This window comes from Molossus molossus, unplaced genomic scaffold, assembly GCF_014108415.1.
Source record: "Molossus molossus isolate mMolMol1 unplaced genomic scaffold, mMolMol1.p scaffold_m16_p_14, whole genome shotgun sequence".
In the NCBI taxonomy this organism is placed as follows: Eukaryota; Metazoa; Chordata; class Mammalia; order Chiroptera; family Molossidae; genus Molossus; species Molossus molossus.
In genome coordinates, this window is record NW_023425349.1 from 171,513 (window position 1) to 185,429 (window position 13,917).

General features: G+C 63.2%; 1 protein-coding gene and 1 long non-coding RNA gene across 2 annotated transcripts; one reads left to right on the forward strand and one right to left on the reverse strand.

Annotated features, from left to right (window-relative positions):
- Positions 1-1,025: 1,025 nt before the first annotated feature.
- On the reverse strand, positions 1,026-12,908 carry LOC118630272. The gene is made up of 2 exons (XR_004959545.1): positions 12,713-12,908; positions 1,026-1,350 (listed from the first exon to the last, which is right to left on the reverse strand). It is a non-coding gene; the product is annotated as an uncharacterized LOC118630272 (long non-coding RNA).
- Positions 5,026-8,783, forward strand: TMEM250 (transmembrane protein 250). The gene is made up of 2 exons (XM_036262100.1): positions 5,026-5,068; positions 6,363-8,783. Exon 2 carries the CDS (start codon positions 6,413-6,415, stop codon positions 6,887-6,889), a length of 477 nt encoding a protein of 158 aa, XP_036117993.1. The 5' UTR covers positions 5,026-5,068; positions 6,363-6,412; the 3' UTR covers positions 6,890-8,783.
- Positions 12,909-13,917: the final 1,009 nt, after the last annotated feature.

A 13,917-nucleotide genomic window follows, 5' to 3' on the forward strand; every position in this document is an offset into this window, starting at 1 on the left:
TGACTGTCTGCCTGTCACTGCCCCATCCCAAAAAGGACAACATGCAGTATAAGTCAGATCCTCATTTAATCAAGAATGTAAGCTAGGCCCTGACCGGTTTGGCTCAGCGGTTAGAGCGTCGGCCCGCGGACCAGAGAGTCCCGGGTTCAGTTCCCGCTAAGGGCACGTACCTCTGTTGCAGTTTGTCCCCAGCCCCGGTTGGGGTCGTGTGGGTGGCAGCCACTCGATGTGTCTCTCTCACATCGACGTTTCTCTCCCTCGCTCCCTCCAGCTCTATCTGAAGATAAATGCAAAAATGTCCTCGGGTGAGGATAAGAAAAAAAAAAAGAATCTAAGGTTGGAACAGCTGGGCTCAGAGGGGAGGTGTCAGTGAGAACAGAACTATCCCGAGCACATTTCTGTTCTCATTGTTCTGGAAGAGACGGAGGGAGCAGGAGACCACAGCTGACAGCACCAGGGCTTCTGGAGCCCAGGAAACCAGAGTGGAATTTGTTCCAGGTGGTGGTTTCCAGGCCTGGCTCATCCAGGTGACGTGTGTGACGGCCGCCGTGTTCCCAGGACAGCTGGCCTGCATGGCTTGGGGCTGTGTGCCTGGCCGATAGATGCCACCTCCGTGAGAGGGAAGGGACATAGCCGCCCACCCGGGAAAACGTGGACGCCGACCTCCGACCTCCAAGGTCTTGCTCACACTTGCTGGGGGATGGGTGGGGGGTGCACTGCCCCTGCTCCCCCCGGGGTGCGCCCTCATGGCCATCCACCCATCTATCACTTCCCCACCTCCAGATCATTCCGGGCTGATTAAATTAGCGGATGCAATCATGATCTGAAGCAAGTTAATTGAGAGAATTTATTTGGGTCTGACAGTTTTATGCATGTTTGATTAAGTATTATAAGGTTGGTTTTTGATTTTGCATAATTTAACTTTAAATCCTGCGCTGGGGGCCCATCAACCATTAACGACCAAAATAAACCTCTTTTAAGATGCATCTATTTATAATTTATTTCTGAGTGTAATGTCTTGCAGATTTTTTTTTTTTTTTTTTTTGGTGCTGTTGTCGAAGTGACAAATATGTTCAAAGTAACATTTTGAGCCACTGGGTTTACCCTTTAAATCTTCCGCAATGTATACAATTCATTAAAAGTTTTGAAAGAAGCACAGGTTCGCATTTATATCGCAACAAGTGACACATAAATGCGTATGTTTGTCTTCCGAGCGTGCACTGAATACGTCCGCCTGGCCGGGTTCCTGGACCCAGATGGATCGCCCACGCCGGGTGGTGACAGCTCGGCCACAGATCTTCCCTCCTGTCAGCACAGCTCAGCTCAGTCATTGGGAGGACGAGTTGTCTTCTGTGAAATCAGCACAGGGGGAAATGGACCTGGGCACACGGGTGGCGGAAAACGGTCGGTGGGAGTGCTAACCATGAAGGCCAGCCTCCCTGTGTCCCCTTCATGGCCTGGGTCTGGGTTTTAGGGAGGTACATCCGTTAAACGGCCAAGGGCCTGCTGCCGAGAGGAGGCCAGAGCCACCGAGAAGCTGGCCGTGTGGCCTCCTCCTTGACACCCTGCCAGGGATGCAGTACTGTCCAGCTCACAGAGAAGCCTGCACACTTTGGAAGGTGAAGCCGTTCACCCAACTCAGAACCTCCTCCAGAGCTTGGGGTGGGTGAGGGGTACACTTCCGAAATGAGGGCAAATCTGTAAACTGGGAGCCATAACCCAGCTGCCCTGGACAGTCCCCAGCATCACTCCTGAAGCCCGCAGATGTGGGTCGGCTTCCCCACGTCCTGTACCCTGCCCTGTGCACAGGAGGAGTGTGGGGCCCTCACTGAACCTCGGCGGGGTCGATGCCATGATGTCACTGTGAAGCCTGGCGAGGGTCGCTGCTCTCCAAAGCCTGGGCCCGAACGCCCAGTACAAGTCAGCACTGTACTCAGCCAACCAGTGTCAGGGAACGGGCGCTGTCTGCCCTTAGGACCTTCAGCTCCAGGAGAGTGGGATGGGGCGGGCGGCAGGGAGTCCTCCCTGCCCAGCATGACCTTTCTGGGACAGTGACAAGCTCCAGTGGCCTTGGACTTGGAAAGATGGGGGACAGCCAACGGCTGGGGAGAGAAGGAGGAGGGGAGAAGCAGAAGCAGGTGGGCAAAGGCGCAAGCCAGCCAAGGGGACAGAGGGGACAGTTGCCCCATGCCCACTACGAATGGATGGGACCAGAGCCAAACCAGGCAGGTGAGTGGTCTAGGAATTTGCAATTACATGTTGTTCTGCTCAAAGCATGTGGCCATGGAATGGCCACGCCGAGTGTAGAATCAGAACAGCAATCATTTTCTTACGCTCAGTCCCTGGGGTACAGACCCTCAGGACAGACAGCGTGTCAGGCTCTGTGCCCTGCGGTTCCGGGGCTGAGTCCGTGAGTGGCCCAAAGGGCTGGAGGCTCCTTCCCTCACAGGTCTGACTCCTGCACCAAACACCCAGAGGCTATCAGCTGGGCCAAGCACTGAGCTCTCCACTTGGCCCCCATGTGCCCCAGTGCCCCTACATGGCCTCCTGCATGTGCCCCCGCACATGACCCCCACGTGGTCCCCAACTTCCCACCACATGACAACCCATGTGGTCCTTACCAGCCCCTCACTGACCCCCACATGGTCCCCATCTGCTCCCCATGTGCCCTCCATGACTCCCACCATGACACCCCACATGCTGCCCCCCACATCCCCAACATGGGCCCCCTGACCTCCACGTGCCTCCCATATGATCCCCAAGTGCCCCCATGTGCCCTTCCTTCACCCCCCTCTCTAGGCATCCCCCCCCCGCGCTCCCCCCACCCCAGCACAGCACCTGGGCGCTGCAAGGGGGAGTCCAGGAGGCTGAGGCCGGGGAAATCATGGGGGTCCCTGGGGGTCTCAGGATCTGGTCACCAAGGCAACCCAAAGCCAAGGGGAGGTGGCTGCAGGGCCTTTTATGAGGCGGCGCCTCTGCGCCAGCAAGTGGAGGGATTGGGGGGCGCCAGACACAGCGAGGACAAGTGCCCCTTCAATGCCAGTCAACAACTTCCCTGAACGGCCAGAGAGCAGGGTTCCGGGTCTGCAGGCCATTGGGTCTGTTTCCGGGACAGCTCAACTCGGCCATGGCAGCTCGAAAGCAGTTACGGGCACCCGGGAAGCGGTGGGGTTTGGCCCAGGGTGCCCTAGATTACCCCTGGGCTTGGAGCCCCGCTGGCGTCCTCACGGGGTACCCGCCGCCGACTCTGCGGCACTACCTGCACCGTCCCAGCAGGTGGCGCCAGGCTACTGCCAGCAGGTCCGCCGCTCGCTGGGAGGCAGGCGCGGGCCCGGGCCTGGCCGGGGAGGGGCACCGCACACCAGGGCCAGCCTGCGACCAAACACAGCATGTGTCGGGGGCCTCCCCAGGCCCTGCCACTGAGCTGGCCCTGAGGACACAGCCCTGTCCTGGGTTCTCCTGATGGGCGGTGGACAAGCTGCAGGTGGGTGTCACCCAGCGCTTTCTGCAGTGTGTGGTCAGAAGCACTGTTTTGTGAAACTTTCGGGGTTGTTCAAACACGGGCATGCGTGGACTGGATGGCAAGGTAGAAATACATCTTCCTGTGATGAGAAAACTGAGCTAGTGGAGAGACAGGTCCATAGAATCTTTGCAGCTTTGGGGTGGAGAAAGGGTAGGATTGAGTTAGAATCCTCCAGGGCAGGGGTGGCGGGGCCAGGGAAGGGGTGGCACCTGGTGGAGGGGGCTTCCCAGAGCAGGGGAGAGCTGGTCCAGGTTTTGAAGGTTTAGTAGGAGCTCCGCTGGTGGAGGAAGGGCAAAGGGGCGCTAAAAGCAAGTAAGCAGGGGCAAGTCGTGGGCCAGAGGAGGGGGCGTGCCTGCGGCGCCCCAACGGGGAGGGCTGGGCCGGCTGGAGAGGAGCAAGCACCACCGCTGCCGGGGGGCGCAGTGCGCAGACCCAGCCCGCAGGGATGCGCGGTGAGAAACACTAAGATACCCCTCGCTCCGCTCCGCTCCTCCCGGCGGCTCCGGAACTCTTCAAGGCTCTGGGCCTCGGGCCCTCTCCCCCCTTCTCCAGCGGGCCCTCCAGACCTTCTCCAGCGCAGCAGGAGCGGAGGGGGCCGGGCCGCGAGCGCCCACGCGATCGGGCCTTCCGACAGGACAGACGGTGTGGGCGGGCTGGGCCAGGGCTCAGCGGGCTGCACGCAGGCGTAGCTCCTGCGCGTGGGGACAGACGGCGCCCACGTGTGTGGGACAGAAGTCGGGCGGCCGTCTCTTGCTAGCTACATCCAAGAAGTGTCTCCCTGTCCTGACACCTCCGTAGGATAGAAATATTTCGAAAACGTCTGCATAAAAACCCTCCTTCTCCTGGGAAAAGGCAGCCCCAGGGCCGGTGGGTGTCAGCCAGCCCGCCCCGACTCCCTGCGGCGAGCGTCGGGGATGCGGTCCTGGAGCCCGCCCTTGCAGCCCACCTCCGGCTCAGTCCCCCGCCCCCTCTACCGCCGGGCTGCAGCGCTCGGCCCCGCCCTCTCCAGGTGCCCGAGAGCAGCGCCCCGCCTCGCCCCGCCCACCGGGGCGCGCGCCTGCGCACTGCCAAACGCTTGCCTCGCAGTGGCGCGTGCGCGGAAGAGCTGCCCGGGGCTGCACGCCTAGAACCACGCTCTGCGACCGCGCGGGACTGGCCGTACGCGGGGCGGTGACGTAATGGTAACGTCACGGGGCGCGCGCCGCGCACGCACGCACGCACGCTCTGGGGGAGCGTCGAGTTCCGGGTGTTCAGAGTCGACCCCGAGCTGGGGGAAGGGAGGCGCTCTCGGTGTCGGAGTGGGCGGAGGGGCGTGAGGCGGGCACTACGGCGGCCGCAGAGGGACGGCACTACGGCTCCCACGCTGGGCCAAACGCCGCCGGCCGCCGGGCGCGGGAGCCCCAGCCCCTCCGGGGCGGGTGGGGACGCGTGAGGCACGGACCCCGCAGCCACCGCGCCGCCGGCACCATGCGGCCGCCCCGCTCCTGGAGCCCCGAGGGTCAGGGGGGCCCGCAGGCCGGGACGCCGGCGCGGAGAGGGCAGCCGGTGAGCGGGGGGCGGGTGCGCGGGCGGCGCCCGGGTGCCGGCGGGTCGGTCCTGCTCGCGGTCGCCGGGCCCCCAGAGGCAAGAAGGCAGAGCCGCCTGGTGCGCGGGACGCGTGGGCCCGAGACTGCGCGCCGCCGGCCAGATGGAGCCTGGAGCCCGGGGCGGCCGGGGTGCTCGGTCGGCCGTGGCCCGTGGCCCGCGGCGCGGAGGGAGCGCGGGCGCTGCGCGGGGACCCTCCCGGCCAGGGCACCGACGGTCCGCGTGCGGTGCCTGGAGCAGCGAGCTGAGGCCGAGCTGAAGCCTGCACGGCGCCGCTCAGAGCAGGGCGGCCGCTGCTGGACCAGGTTCTGGCCACACCTGCGGGGAAGCTGGGCCGGGGCCAGGGGAGGGCGGGCGCCGGCCCCCCACTCCTCTGCCTCCGGCCGCACCAGCACCCGGCGGCCATTTGCCCCGACCGGCGGCCGTAGAGGGGGCTCGGAGGGGTCCCCCTGCAGGGCTGCGGCCGGGCCCTCTGGTGGGAGGCAGACGGGTGCAGTGTGTCCCGGGAGCCTGTGACCACTTTGCTGCTTCCCCCTGACACGTTGTGCTCCCTGCTCTGTCTCCACGCGCAGACTTGGGCTCTAAATGGCAGGTGCCCGGTAAACCTGGAGAGCCCCGTGCTGCGCCCGCTCTCCTCGCGGCCCGGTCCGAAGGCCTTGTGCCCTGCTGGGACACACCGGCCGCCAGCAGCCCACCCCTGCCAGGCCTGGCAGGCCTGTCACTTGTGCCTTCCACCGCACCCCTGAGATCGCAGCGCTGTGGGCGCCCCCTTCTGCAGAGCTGTCTAGTTCTCAGCACTTGGCTGTCAAGTTGCTGGAGTGAACTGCCCCGTATGTGCCCCGTGGGCACCCCCTCCCTCATCCTGGTCCTGTGGTGGGATGCCGTTGTCGGACTTTTATTCGCCCTGGATAGAGGGGTCCAGGCAGGGCTGGGCACCCAGATAAAAGCAAGACAGTGAGTTTGGTGAAGTTAGCCTGGGTTCCTGGTGGCCCTGGGATTCAGCACTGACTGCTTCCAGGGGGGCCCCAACCGCCATCCTGCCCCTTCTCCCCAGTCACTGGTGGAATTAGCACTTTTGGTTTCCCCGTGACTGTGGGTCCCTTTGGAGTGTCCTCGTGAGCGTTTGTGGCAGATCCTGCATCTTAACCTTGATTTCACTGCCACCCAGGCTGGCAGGTGCCCCGGGCAGGGACGAGCTCGCCCTGTCGCTGCCCCTCGGGCTGACTCTGCCTCTCTGCTTGTCGCTCTCCTGCAGGCCCACGCCTCCCCCGGGGCTCAGCTGCAGGCTCCCAGGCCTAGGTGCCCATGACGCTGACCACCACCTGGACACCGCCTCTGCCGCGAGCTAGCGCCGAGGCCCCAATGCCGGTCATGCCCATCCCGCGACGGGTGCGCTCCTTCCACGGCCCGCACACCACCTGCCTGCACGCGGCCTGCGGGCCCGCACGCACCTCCCGCCTGGCGCGCACCAAGTACAACAACTTTGACGTGTACGTGCGGGCACGCTGGCTGTACGGCTTCATCCGCTTCCTGCTCTACTTCAGCTGCAGCCTCTTCACAGCCGCGCTGTGGGGCGCGCTGGCCGCCCTCTTCTGCCTGCAGTACCTGGGCGTGCGCGTCCTGCTGCGCTTCCAGCTCAAGCTGTCCGTGCTGCTGCTGCTGCTGGGCCGCCGACGCGTGGACTTCCGCCTGCTCAACGAGCTGCTAGTGTACGGCATCCATGTGACCATGCTGCTGGTCGGGGGCCTGGGCTGGTGCTTCATGGTCTTCGTGGACATGTGAGCGCCCAGGTCCTAGTCCGGGCTTGGTTACTGTGACCAGTGGGGTCGATGCCCGCCGCCTGGCCTCCTGGCGGGGTAGGTCAGGGCCCTGTCCTTCACGCTCCATCCCTTAGCCTGGTCTCTGCTGGGGAGAGGAGCGGGCTGAGACTTCTGTGAAGGGGATGCTACACCCTCCCACCGGCTGGTTTTCTCCTCTGACCTTCCTGTGTGTGCATTCAGGTGCAGTGTCCCCTTGGCCACTTCCCTGTGGTTCCAGCTTGCTCTTTTCCAGGCTGTGCTGTGGGGTGATGGTCGAACCAGTCTGTGCTTGGAGAGCCTCTGTGTCCCTGTCCATTCTCCAGGACACCAGCATCACCCGTGGTGTAGGGGGGCCTCGGGAGGGGTGCTGCTGGCTGTGCCCAGTCTTAGGGAAGCATCGGGCTCTATTTACCACACTGCCACAGAGCTGTGCACTCTGCCTTGGGCACCAGGGTCCGGGTACAGCCCACTCGCCCTCATCCACCTGGCACCCTGGGAGGTTTTGGGGTCTTGAGTCCCAGGCCAGCCTTCAGGGTTACTTTGGTTTAGGTAGGAGCCGTCCAGCAGGGCTCAGGGGTCCGGCCCAGAGCAGATCCATCTTCCCCTGGGCAGGTCTGTGGGAAATGTCAAGCCTCTTCAAGTGTAGATTTCTGGGGAGGCAGCTCAATTCCTTTCTGGTTTGGGGAGGGTGCTTTTGATTTCTCTTCCTTTGAGAGGACACCCAGAATTTGAGTGTGCACCACAAAACACAGGCAGACCCTGTGTTTAAAAATACCTCTTCGAGCCGAGGGTGTGGCGCAGCGGGGGCTGCCCCGTGTTCCGGCCTCGGGGCTGCAGCCAGGGAGTGACAGGCAGAAGGGATGTCGGCAGGGACTGCGGCCAGGAAAGAGCAAAGAGCAGTGGTCCTGGGGGGGGGGGGGGGGGCTTCTTGGTCACACAGAACACACCCCAGAGGCCCAGCTCTGGCCTGCATCGGGACAGGGTGGCCATATGGTTTAGTGGCCACCGTGGCCTCCTTGGAAAGTGAGAGAATGTTCTGAATAATGCTGGGACCACAGGCAGAGATGGGACAGGACAGGGGGCCAATGCTGCTTCACCCCAAGTTGCTCCCACGCACTCTGGTCACAGGCAGTGGCCCTTTTACTGCCTGGCCGGGTGGGCCAGCGGCCTGGGGAAGAGACTGTCGGGACAGTTATGTGCCACTGAAGAAAACCCAAATCAGGTAGAGAGCAAAAAGCACTTGGCTCTGCCCATGCCCTGCAGTTTGTAGGTGCTGGATGATTGTGAACCTGAGGCAGTGGGAAGGCTCCTTGGAGGAAGGTGCATGAGGAGCTGACCCTCGGGGACCCTACTTCTCAGCGCTGCAGAGAATCTTTTGCACTAAATCATGCTGTTTCCTAAAAGCTTTGTTTTGTGTTAATTAACTCGTATTACTCAGATCCTCTGAAGCCCCTGACAGGTGGGCGGGAGGGGTCTGGGCGTGTGCTGCCTCGGATGTCCGTGTGGCGGTACTCGGAGTTGACATGCTCGACATGTAGCTGCTCGGGTCTCAGTGCCTGTGAAACTCTATGACACGAGCCACCTGCATTAAACTTATTTTTTTAACGTGTTGATGGTTTGATTGCTTAAGGCTCTAAAACTGTATTCCTTTTTTAAAGGATATTAACAACCAAAACCCTGTCACATTGGGCACGTTTTAAAGCGATGCCGGGAAAGGTGCGGTCAGGCCAGGGGTGGCACGGTGGCAGCCTGCCCGGGGGTTTGGAGGGATGGCAGGGAGAATTTGTCCGCTGCCCGAGGGGGCCTGACAGGGTTCACAAGGGCTGGAATCAACCAACAGACGAGTGTGGGGGTTCCCTCACGGAGTGGGGAGTGGGAAGAAGGTCTGGACCTAGACCTGCAGTGGGCAGTCAGTCACCTGTAGGAAAAGGTGCGCAGGAGGAGAGGCAGAAACCCAAAGCTAACATTTTCTTCTTATCACCGAATTTAGTGGGGAAACATTGGTTAATAAAATCATACAGGTTTCAGGTGTACATTCTGCAGTACACCCTCTGCATATTGTACTGTGCTCACCCCCCAAGTCAAGTCTTCCATCACCATTTGTCCACCGTCACTCACCTCTTCCTGCCCGACCCCTTCGCTCTGGCCATCACCACACTGTTGCCTATTCCCCTGCGTTTTCTCCAGAGGTACAGTCTTGTTTAACTAGAAAGCAGTTTGGAACGAGACACATGATCCCTTAGAAGCAGCTTAGAAACAGCTGTGGGGGTTTCTCTGGCTGCTGTGGGGGACACGCGATGACAAGGGTGATGGCCGTCAGAGCGGCCGCAGGGGCCAGAAAGTGGCCTTGAGAGGGCTGCTGCCGGCAGCCTGGCTGCTGCTTCTGGACTCTTGACCTAAACGTCTTAGAAGAAATCTCGACTCATAGGGGTCCAGCTTTTGATGGCAGAGCTGGGAAAACCCTTACGAAAGCCCCAGCCCGAAGCAGCAGTGGGGGTGAACTTCCTTTGTGAGGCTGAGCTGAGCTCTGTGGGTGCTGCTACCCAGGCCAGCCTCATCTGTGCCCTGGGTGGGCTCGGAGCCCAGAGGTGGGCACAGGAGTGTACCCCAGGAGAGCCCTCCACCGCACCTGCTACCCAGGCCAGCCTCATCTGTGCCCTGGATGGGCTCGGAGCCCAGAGGTGGGCACAGGAGTGTACCCCGGGAGAGCCCTCCACCGCACCTGCTTCCCTGGGCAGCGCTGCCCCAGGTTGGTCCTCGCCTCATGGGGTCCCCCACCCACTTCATGGCTTCCTCGGGGTTCTTGAGGCTGGCGCTGCCCAGTGTGGGAGCACCAGCCCATGGGGCCCCTGAGCTCTGCAGCCAGGCCAAGCAGCTGAAGTCTCAACGGCTTTGGCCACACCTGGCTCGAGGTCACCTTACGGGACAGGACCACGCAGCTGGTTTTTGAAGGTGGTGTTTTGTGTGCCAGGAGCCACTCCTGTGCTCGGCTGAGTTAACCAAGGCCCCCTGTGCGACAGCCACCGTCTTCAAAGACAAGGGGAGGCAGGGCCTGGACCAGGCTCCTACCCAGACGGTGCTCTAGTTCCCAGTTAGGGGCCCTTGGTGCCATGGGGTCGGCCACCCAGCAGCAGCAGCAGCTCGGATGGAGCTGGGCCCCCACCAGAGCGGGAGACAGGAGGGAGGCTCCTGGGCAGTGGGCATGGCTGCAACGCCTCAGAGCAGGTTTACTGCTCACTGTGGAAGTGACCGGCATGATGGGGGGCTCTGGAGCTTCCTGGGCCTGAAGACAGTCACTCAGCGAATCAAGGGGCCGGGGACTGGTTAAGGGGATAAATCCTCGCAAAGCCTCGGTCAGCTGCTGCCCCCTCCTCGCCCTCCAAATGGCCCAGGCGACCAGAGGTGGAGAAGTGATCAGTGAGCTGCAAGGGCAGAGCCCAGTGACCTGGGAGGTGAGGAAGGCCACCCCTGCCCAGGACGCGCAGGTGGACGAAGGGACTTGAGGGCCAGGGCAGTGTGACTGGAGGAGGAAGCAGTGCCCAGAGGATCTGGGGTTGGCAATGCCACCTGGTGGTGACAGCATCTGGAGGATGGGGGCCGAAGTGGGCACCGACACCCGGCTGCGAGCGGGGGGTGGGCAGGCGTGGACCAGCTGCACAGTGAGCGGAAGAGGCCAGGAGCAGCCCCAGGGAGAGCTGGGTGCAGCACATGGGAGTCAGAGGGCCACCAGGGGAGGCCAGGGGCCTGGGAAGAGGGTCACATTGGGGGAGGGTGGTTGCTGAGCAGGAGAGGCCTGGGGGGCATGGGTCTTCAGGATGGGAGGTCAGGGTGGAGGTCAGAGGTCAGGGCCAAGGGCAGAGAAGGGAGGGAGGAAGGAGGGAGCAGTTCTCCCATGGACAAAGGTCAGAGGGGCTGAGGGGGACTCCCTGCCCCGGGTACTGGGCGTGCACTGGGCAGAAGGAGCCAAAGCTGCCCCAGCTGCCCGGCCAGGCCATAGAGAGGAGCAGATGGGGGGCCGTAACAGAAGGGGTGATGCTTGGGAGTTTGGGGAGTTCCTAGAAACCACAGGCTTATTTGAGAAAGTCTGAGTGCTGACCAGGCTCCTAGCAGGGGTGGCAGCCCCCCTGTGTCCCCCACCTTAATTAACCCCTGGGGTAGTGGCAGCTGGCTGGCTGGCCTGGGGGAGGGACACAGCCCCACCCACCGGGAGGAGGGCCCCGACTGGAGTGTGACCCCCAGTGTTCCTGCCGTGGACAGGGCCGGCCGCCTCCCGCATTGATGTTCCCTGACCTTGAGAGGTCCCTGAGGCTTCCAGCCTGTGATTGGACGAGGGGGAGTGGATGGCCGCGCTGGTGCTGACTCTGCACTTTCCGGGAGGGAACGTGCTTCCTTCCATCTGCAGAGCCTTTTTCTGTGTCTCCCTCTCTGGTGTGTGGAGGGGCCTCTGCGCCAGCCCCCAGCCCCCAGGACGCCGCCCGGGAGCTGGCTGTGCACCAGGCCCAGGCGGGGTGCTGGCTGCAGGAGCCACTTCCCAGAACTCCCGGCCAGCTGCACTCCGCAGCTTCCCAAGAGGAGCATCCTCGCCCCGAGGGGACAGGGACACACAGGGACACACGGTGCCGCTGATTCAGCGGCTCCCGGCCGAGCCCCTCCCCCCACCCCTGCGGGCCGCGTGCCCAGGCATCCTGGCAGCTGTCACGCAGGCCTCTGGCAGGTTGCTGCGGCTCTCCTTTGGCCCGGGCTGCCGGCTGATGCTGGGCGGCTGTCATGGCCCCTGCCAGGCGCCCCCCAGGTAGTCACACCTGTCCTGCAGCAGAATTGCCCCACAGAAGGGCGTGGGGCATGCGGGCCACTGTGGGTCCCCAGGGAGGAAGCGGGCCCTAGGCCAGGAGATGGCGATACACCGTCCAGGCCCCACGGAGTATCCCACAAGTTCCTCCACTCCGGCCCATCCAACCTTGGTCACTGGCTACCCAGCTGAGACAGGCTGAAAGGGCGGAGACTAGCCTGCTGATGGGAGCAGCCCTGGCCAGAGGGGGCAGGGCATGAGCCTGAACCCCAGCGGCCCAGCCGGGCAGTGACGTCCGGGGCCAGGAGCGTGGCCTCAGGAGGAGGGTGTCCCTGTGCCCTGGGGGCTGGGCTGCAGGCCCTCCCTTCCAGGTGGACCCAGAAGAAATGGGCTCCTGTGGTGGGCGCCACCTCCTCAGACAGGCAGGGAGTGCTGACGCCTGCCTCCCTGGGGTCAGGAGGTAGGGAGATGGATGGTCTGGGCCTCAGGGCCGGGCACAGCCAGGTGTGCAGACGGCGTGGTCTGTCCTCCTGGGGAGCCCCCATATACAACCTGGGGTTCAGTTGCTGCCCATCCCTGGCCCCACTGGTAGGAGCATTTCTGCCATCTGACCTCCCGGAGCTCCAGAGAAGGGTCCAGGGACAGAGTGGACGTCTGCCCCTCTCAGCAGCACCAGCAGGTCCCGCACCCTCTGCGGCCGTGGCTGCTGCAGTGGCCTGGCTCTGGCCCCAGGACGGAGTGGCACCCTGCCCCCACGGTCCCCCATGAGACCTGGGGGCGGGGGCTCCCCCAGGCCTGGGCTGCTGCCCGCTACCCCCTGAGCTTCTCAGAGCCAGTGGGGCCTCTGCGTCCTGCCACTGCCCAGGGTGGGGGCAGCCCACTGGCCACGCAAAGCTGGGTGTGAATTCAGCCCGTGACGGGCGGAACGGTGACGTGAACTATTTGTTTTCAAACTGTCCAGCGATAACCCTTCCGTGTGCCTGCTGCCTCCGTGCAGAAGAAAACATGCTCACTCACCCTGTTGGCAGTGCTCCCCGTGGGTGCTCCTGGAGAGAACAGAGGGGCGCGGGTCACCCCCGTGGTCACTTCCCTCGTGCTGAGAGGCCAGGGCTCCGCCCATTTGCCTTGACCACATCTGGGTCAGACGGTCAGTGTCTGAGCTCATCGGCGTGAAGGAGGGCCTTGTTCCAGCCCCGGCGGCAGGGGTGCCTGCTGCTCCCCACGCCCAGCCCTTCCTGTGAGATAAGGGAGAGGAAGTCGAGGGCCAGCTGAACTCGGCAGCCCGGAGTGGACGGCTCAGGAGTGCCGGGCGGGCCGCCTTCCCTGCTGGGGGGCAGAAAGGCCCTCGGTGCCCCGAACCCACGCCTGGTCTGCCTGGAGGACACGCTCGCCGACCACTGTGCACACACAGCGTTGAACGAGGGAAGGAACAGGAGTGACGGGCTGCCCTGTCCCCATCCGTCCAGGCTGCCGTGACCCAGGGACGTGGGAACATCAGACATTTGTTCCACCATCTGGCGGCTGCAAGTCCAGGGTCCTGGTGCCGGCAGAGCTGGTGGCCAGTGAGGGCGGCTGCCTGGAGCAGGTCACCAGGCAGGAGGGCCGGAGGCTCTCTGGAGCGTAATTATGGCGCATGAACCCCGTTCATGGGGGCTCCCCCCTCACAACTAATCACCTCCTAACCCTCCACTTTGGGGGTTAGAACTGAGCATATGAATTGGGGGGACACGTGATCAGACAGCAGCCTGTCTCCTGTGTCCCCAGGGCCTGCCGTGGGCCCTCCAGGCTCCCTTTCTGAATGAAGTGTCCAGGGTCACTCCGGGCTCTGTGCTGGGCAGACGCCTCCCTCCGGAGTGTCCACAGGAAGGGCGCTTTGCCTTTGGCCGAGCTCTCCTGGAAGGCGGCCCCGCTGAAGGACCTGGGCCCCAGGATTCTGTCCCCCGTCTCCGCTGGGTGTCTGCAGCGGCTGTTGCTGAGGCCTCGTCTCCGGGAGGGTGTGCCTGGCTCTCACCTGGAGGGCCCCCAAGCTGCCACCTGGTGTGCCCCAGAGCAGGCACCCCTGCAGCCACCCAGCCCCCCGCCCCTCGGGAGGACGAGGCGGCGGCTGCTCACACAGCTGCACAAAATGTTCAAGGAAAATTCAGGACAAAGAGGGAGACCGGAGGGTTCGATTTAAACTGGAGGCACACACGCTGCCCTGATTCTCCACGGGAACCGAAACA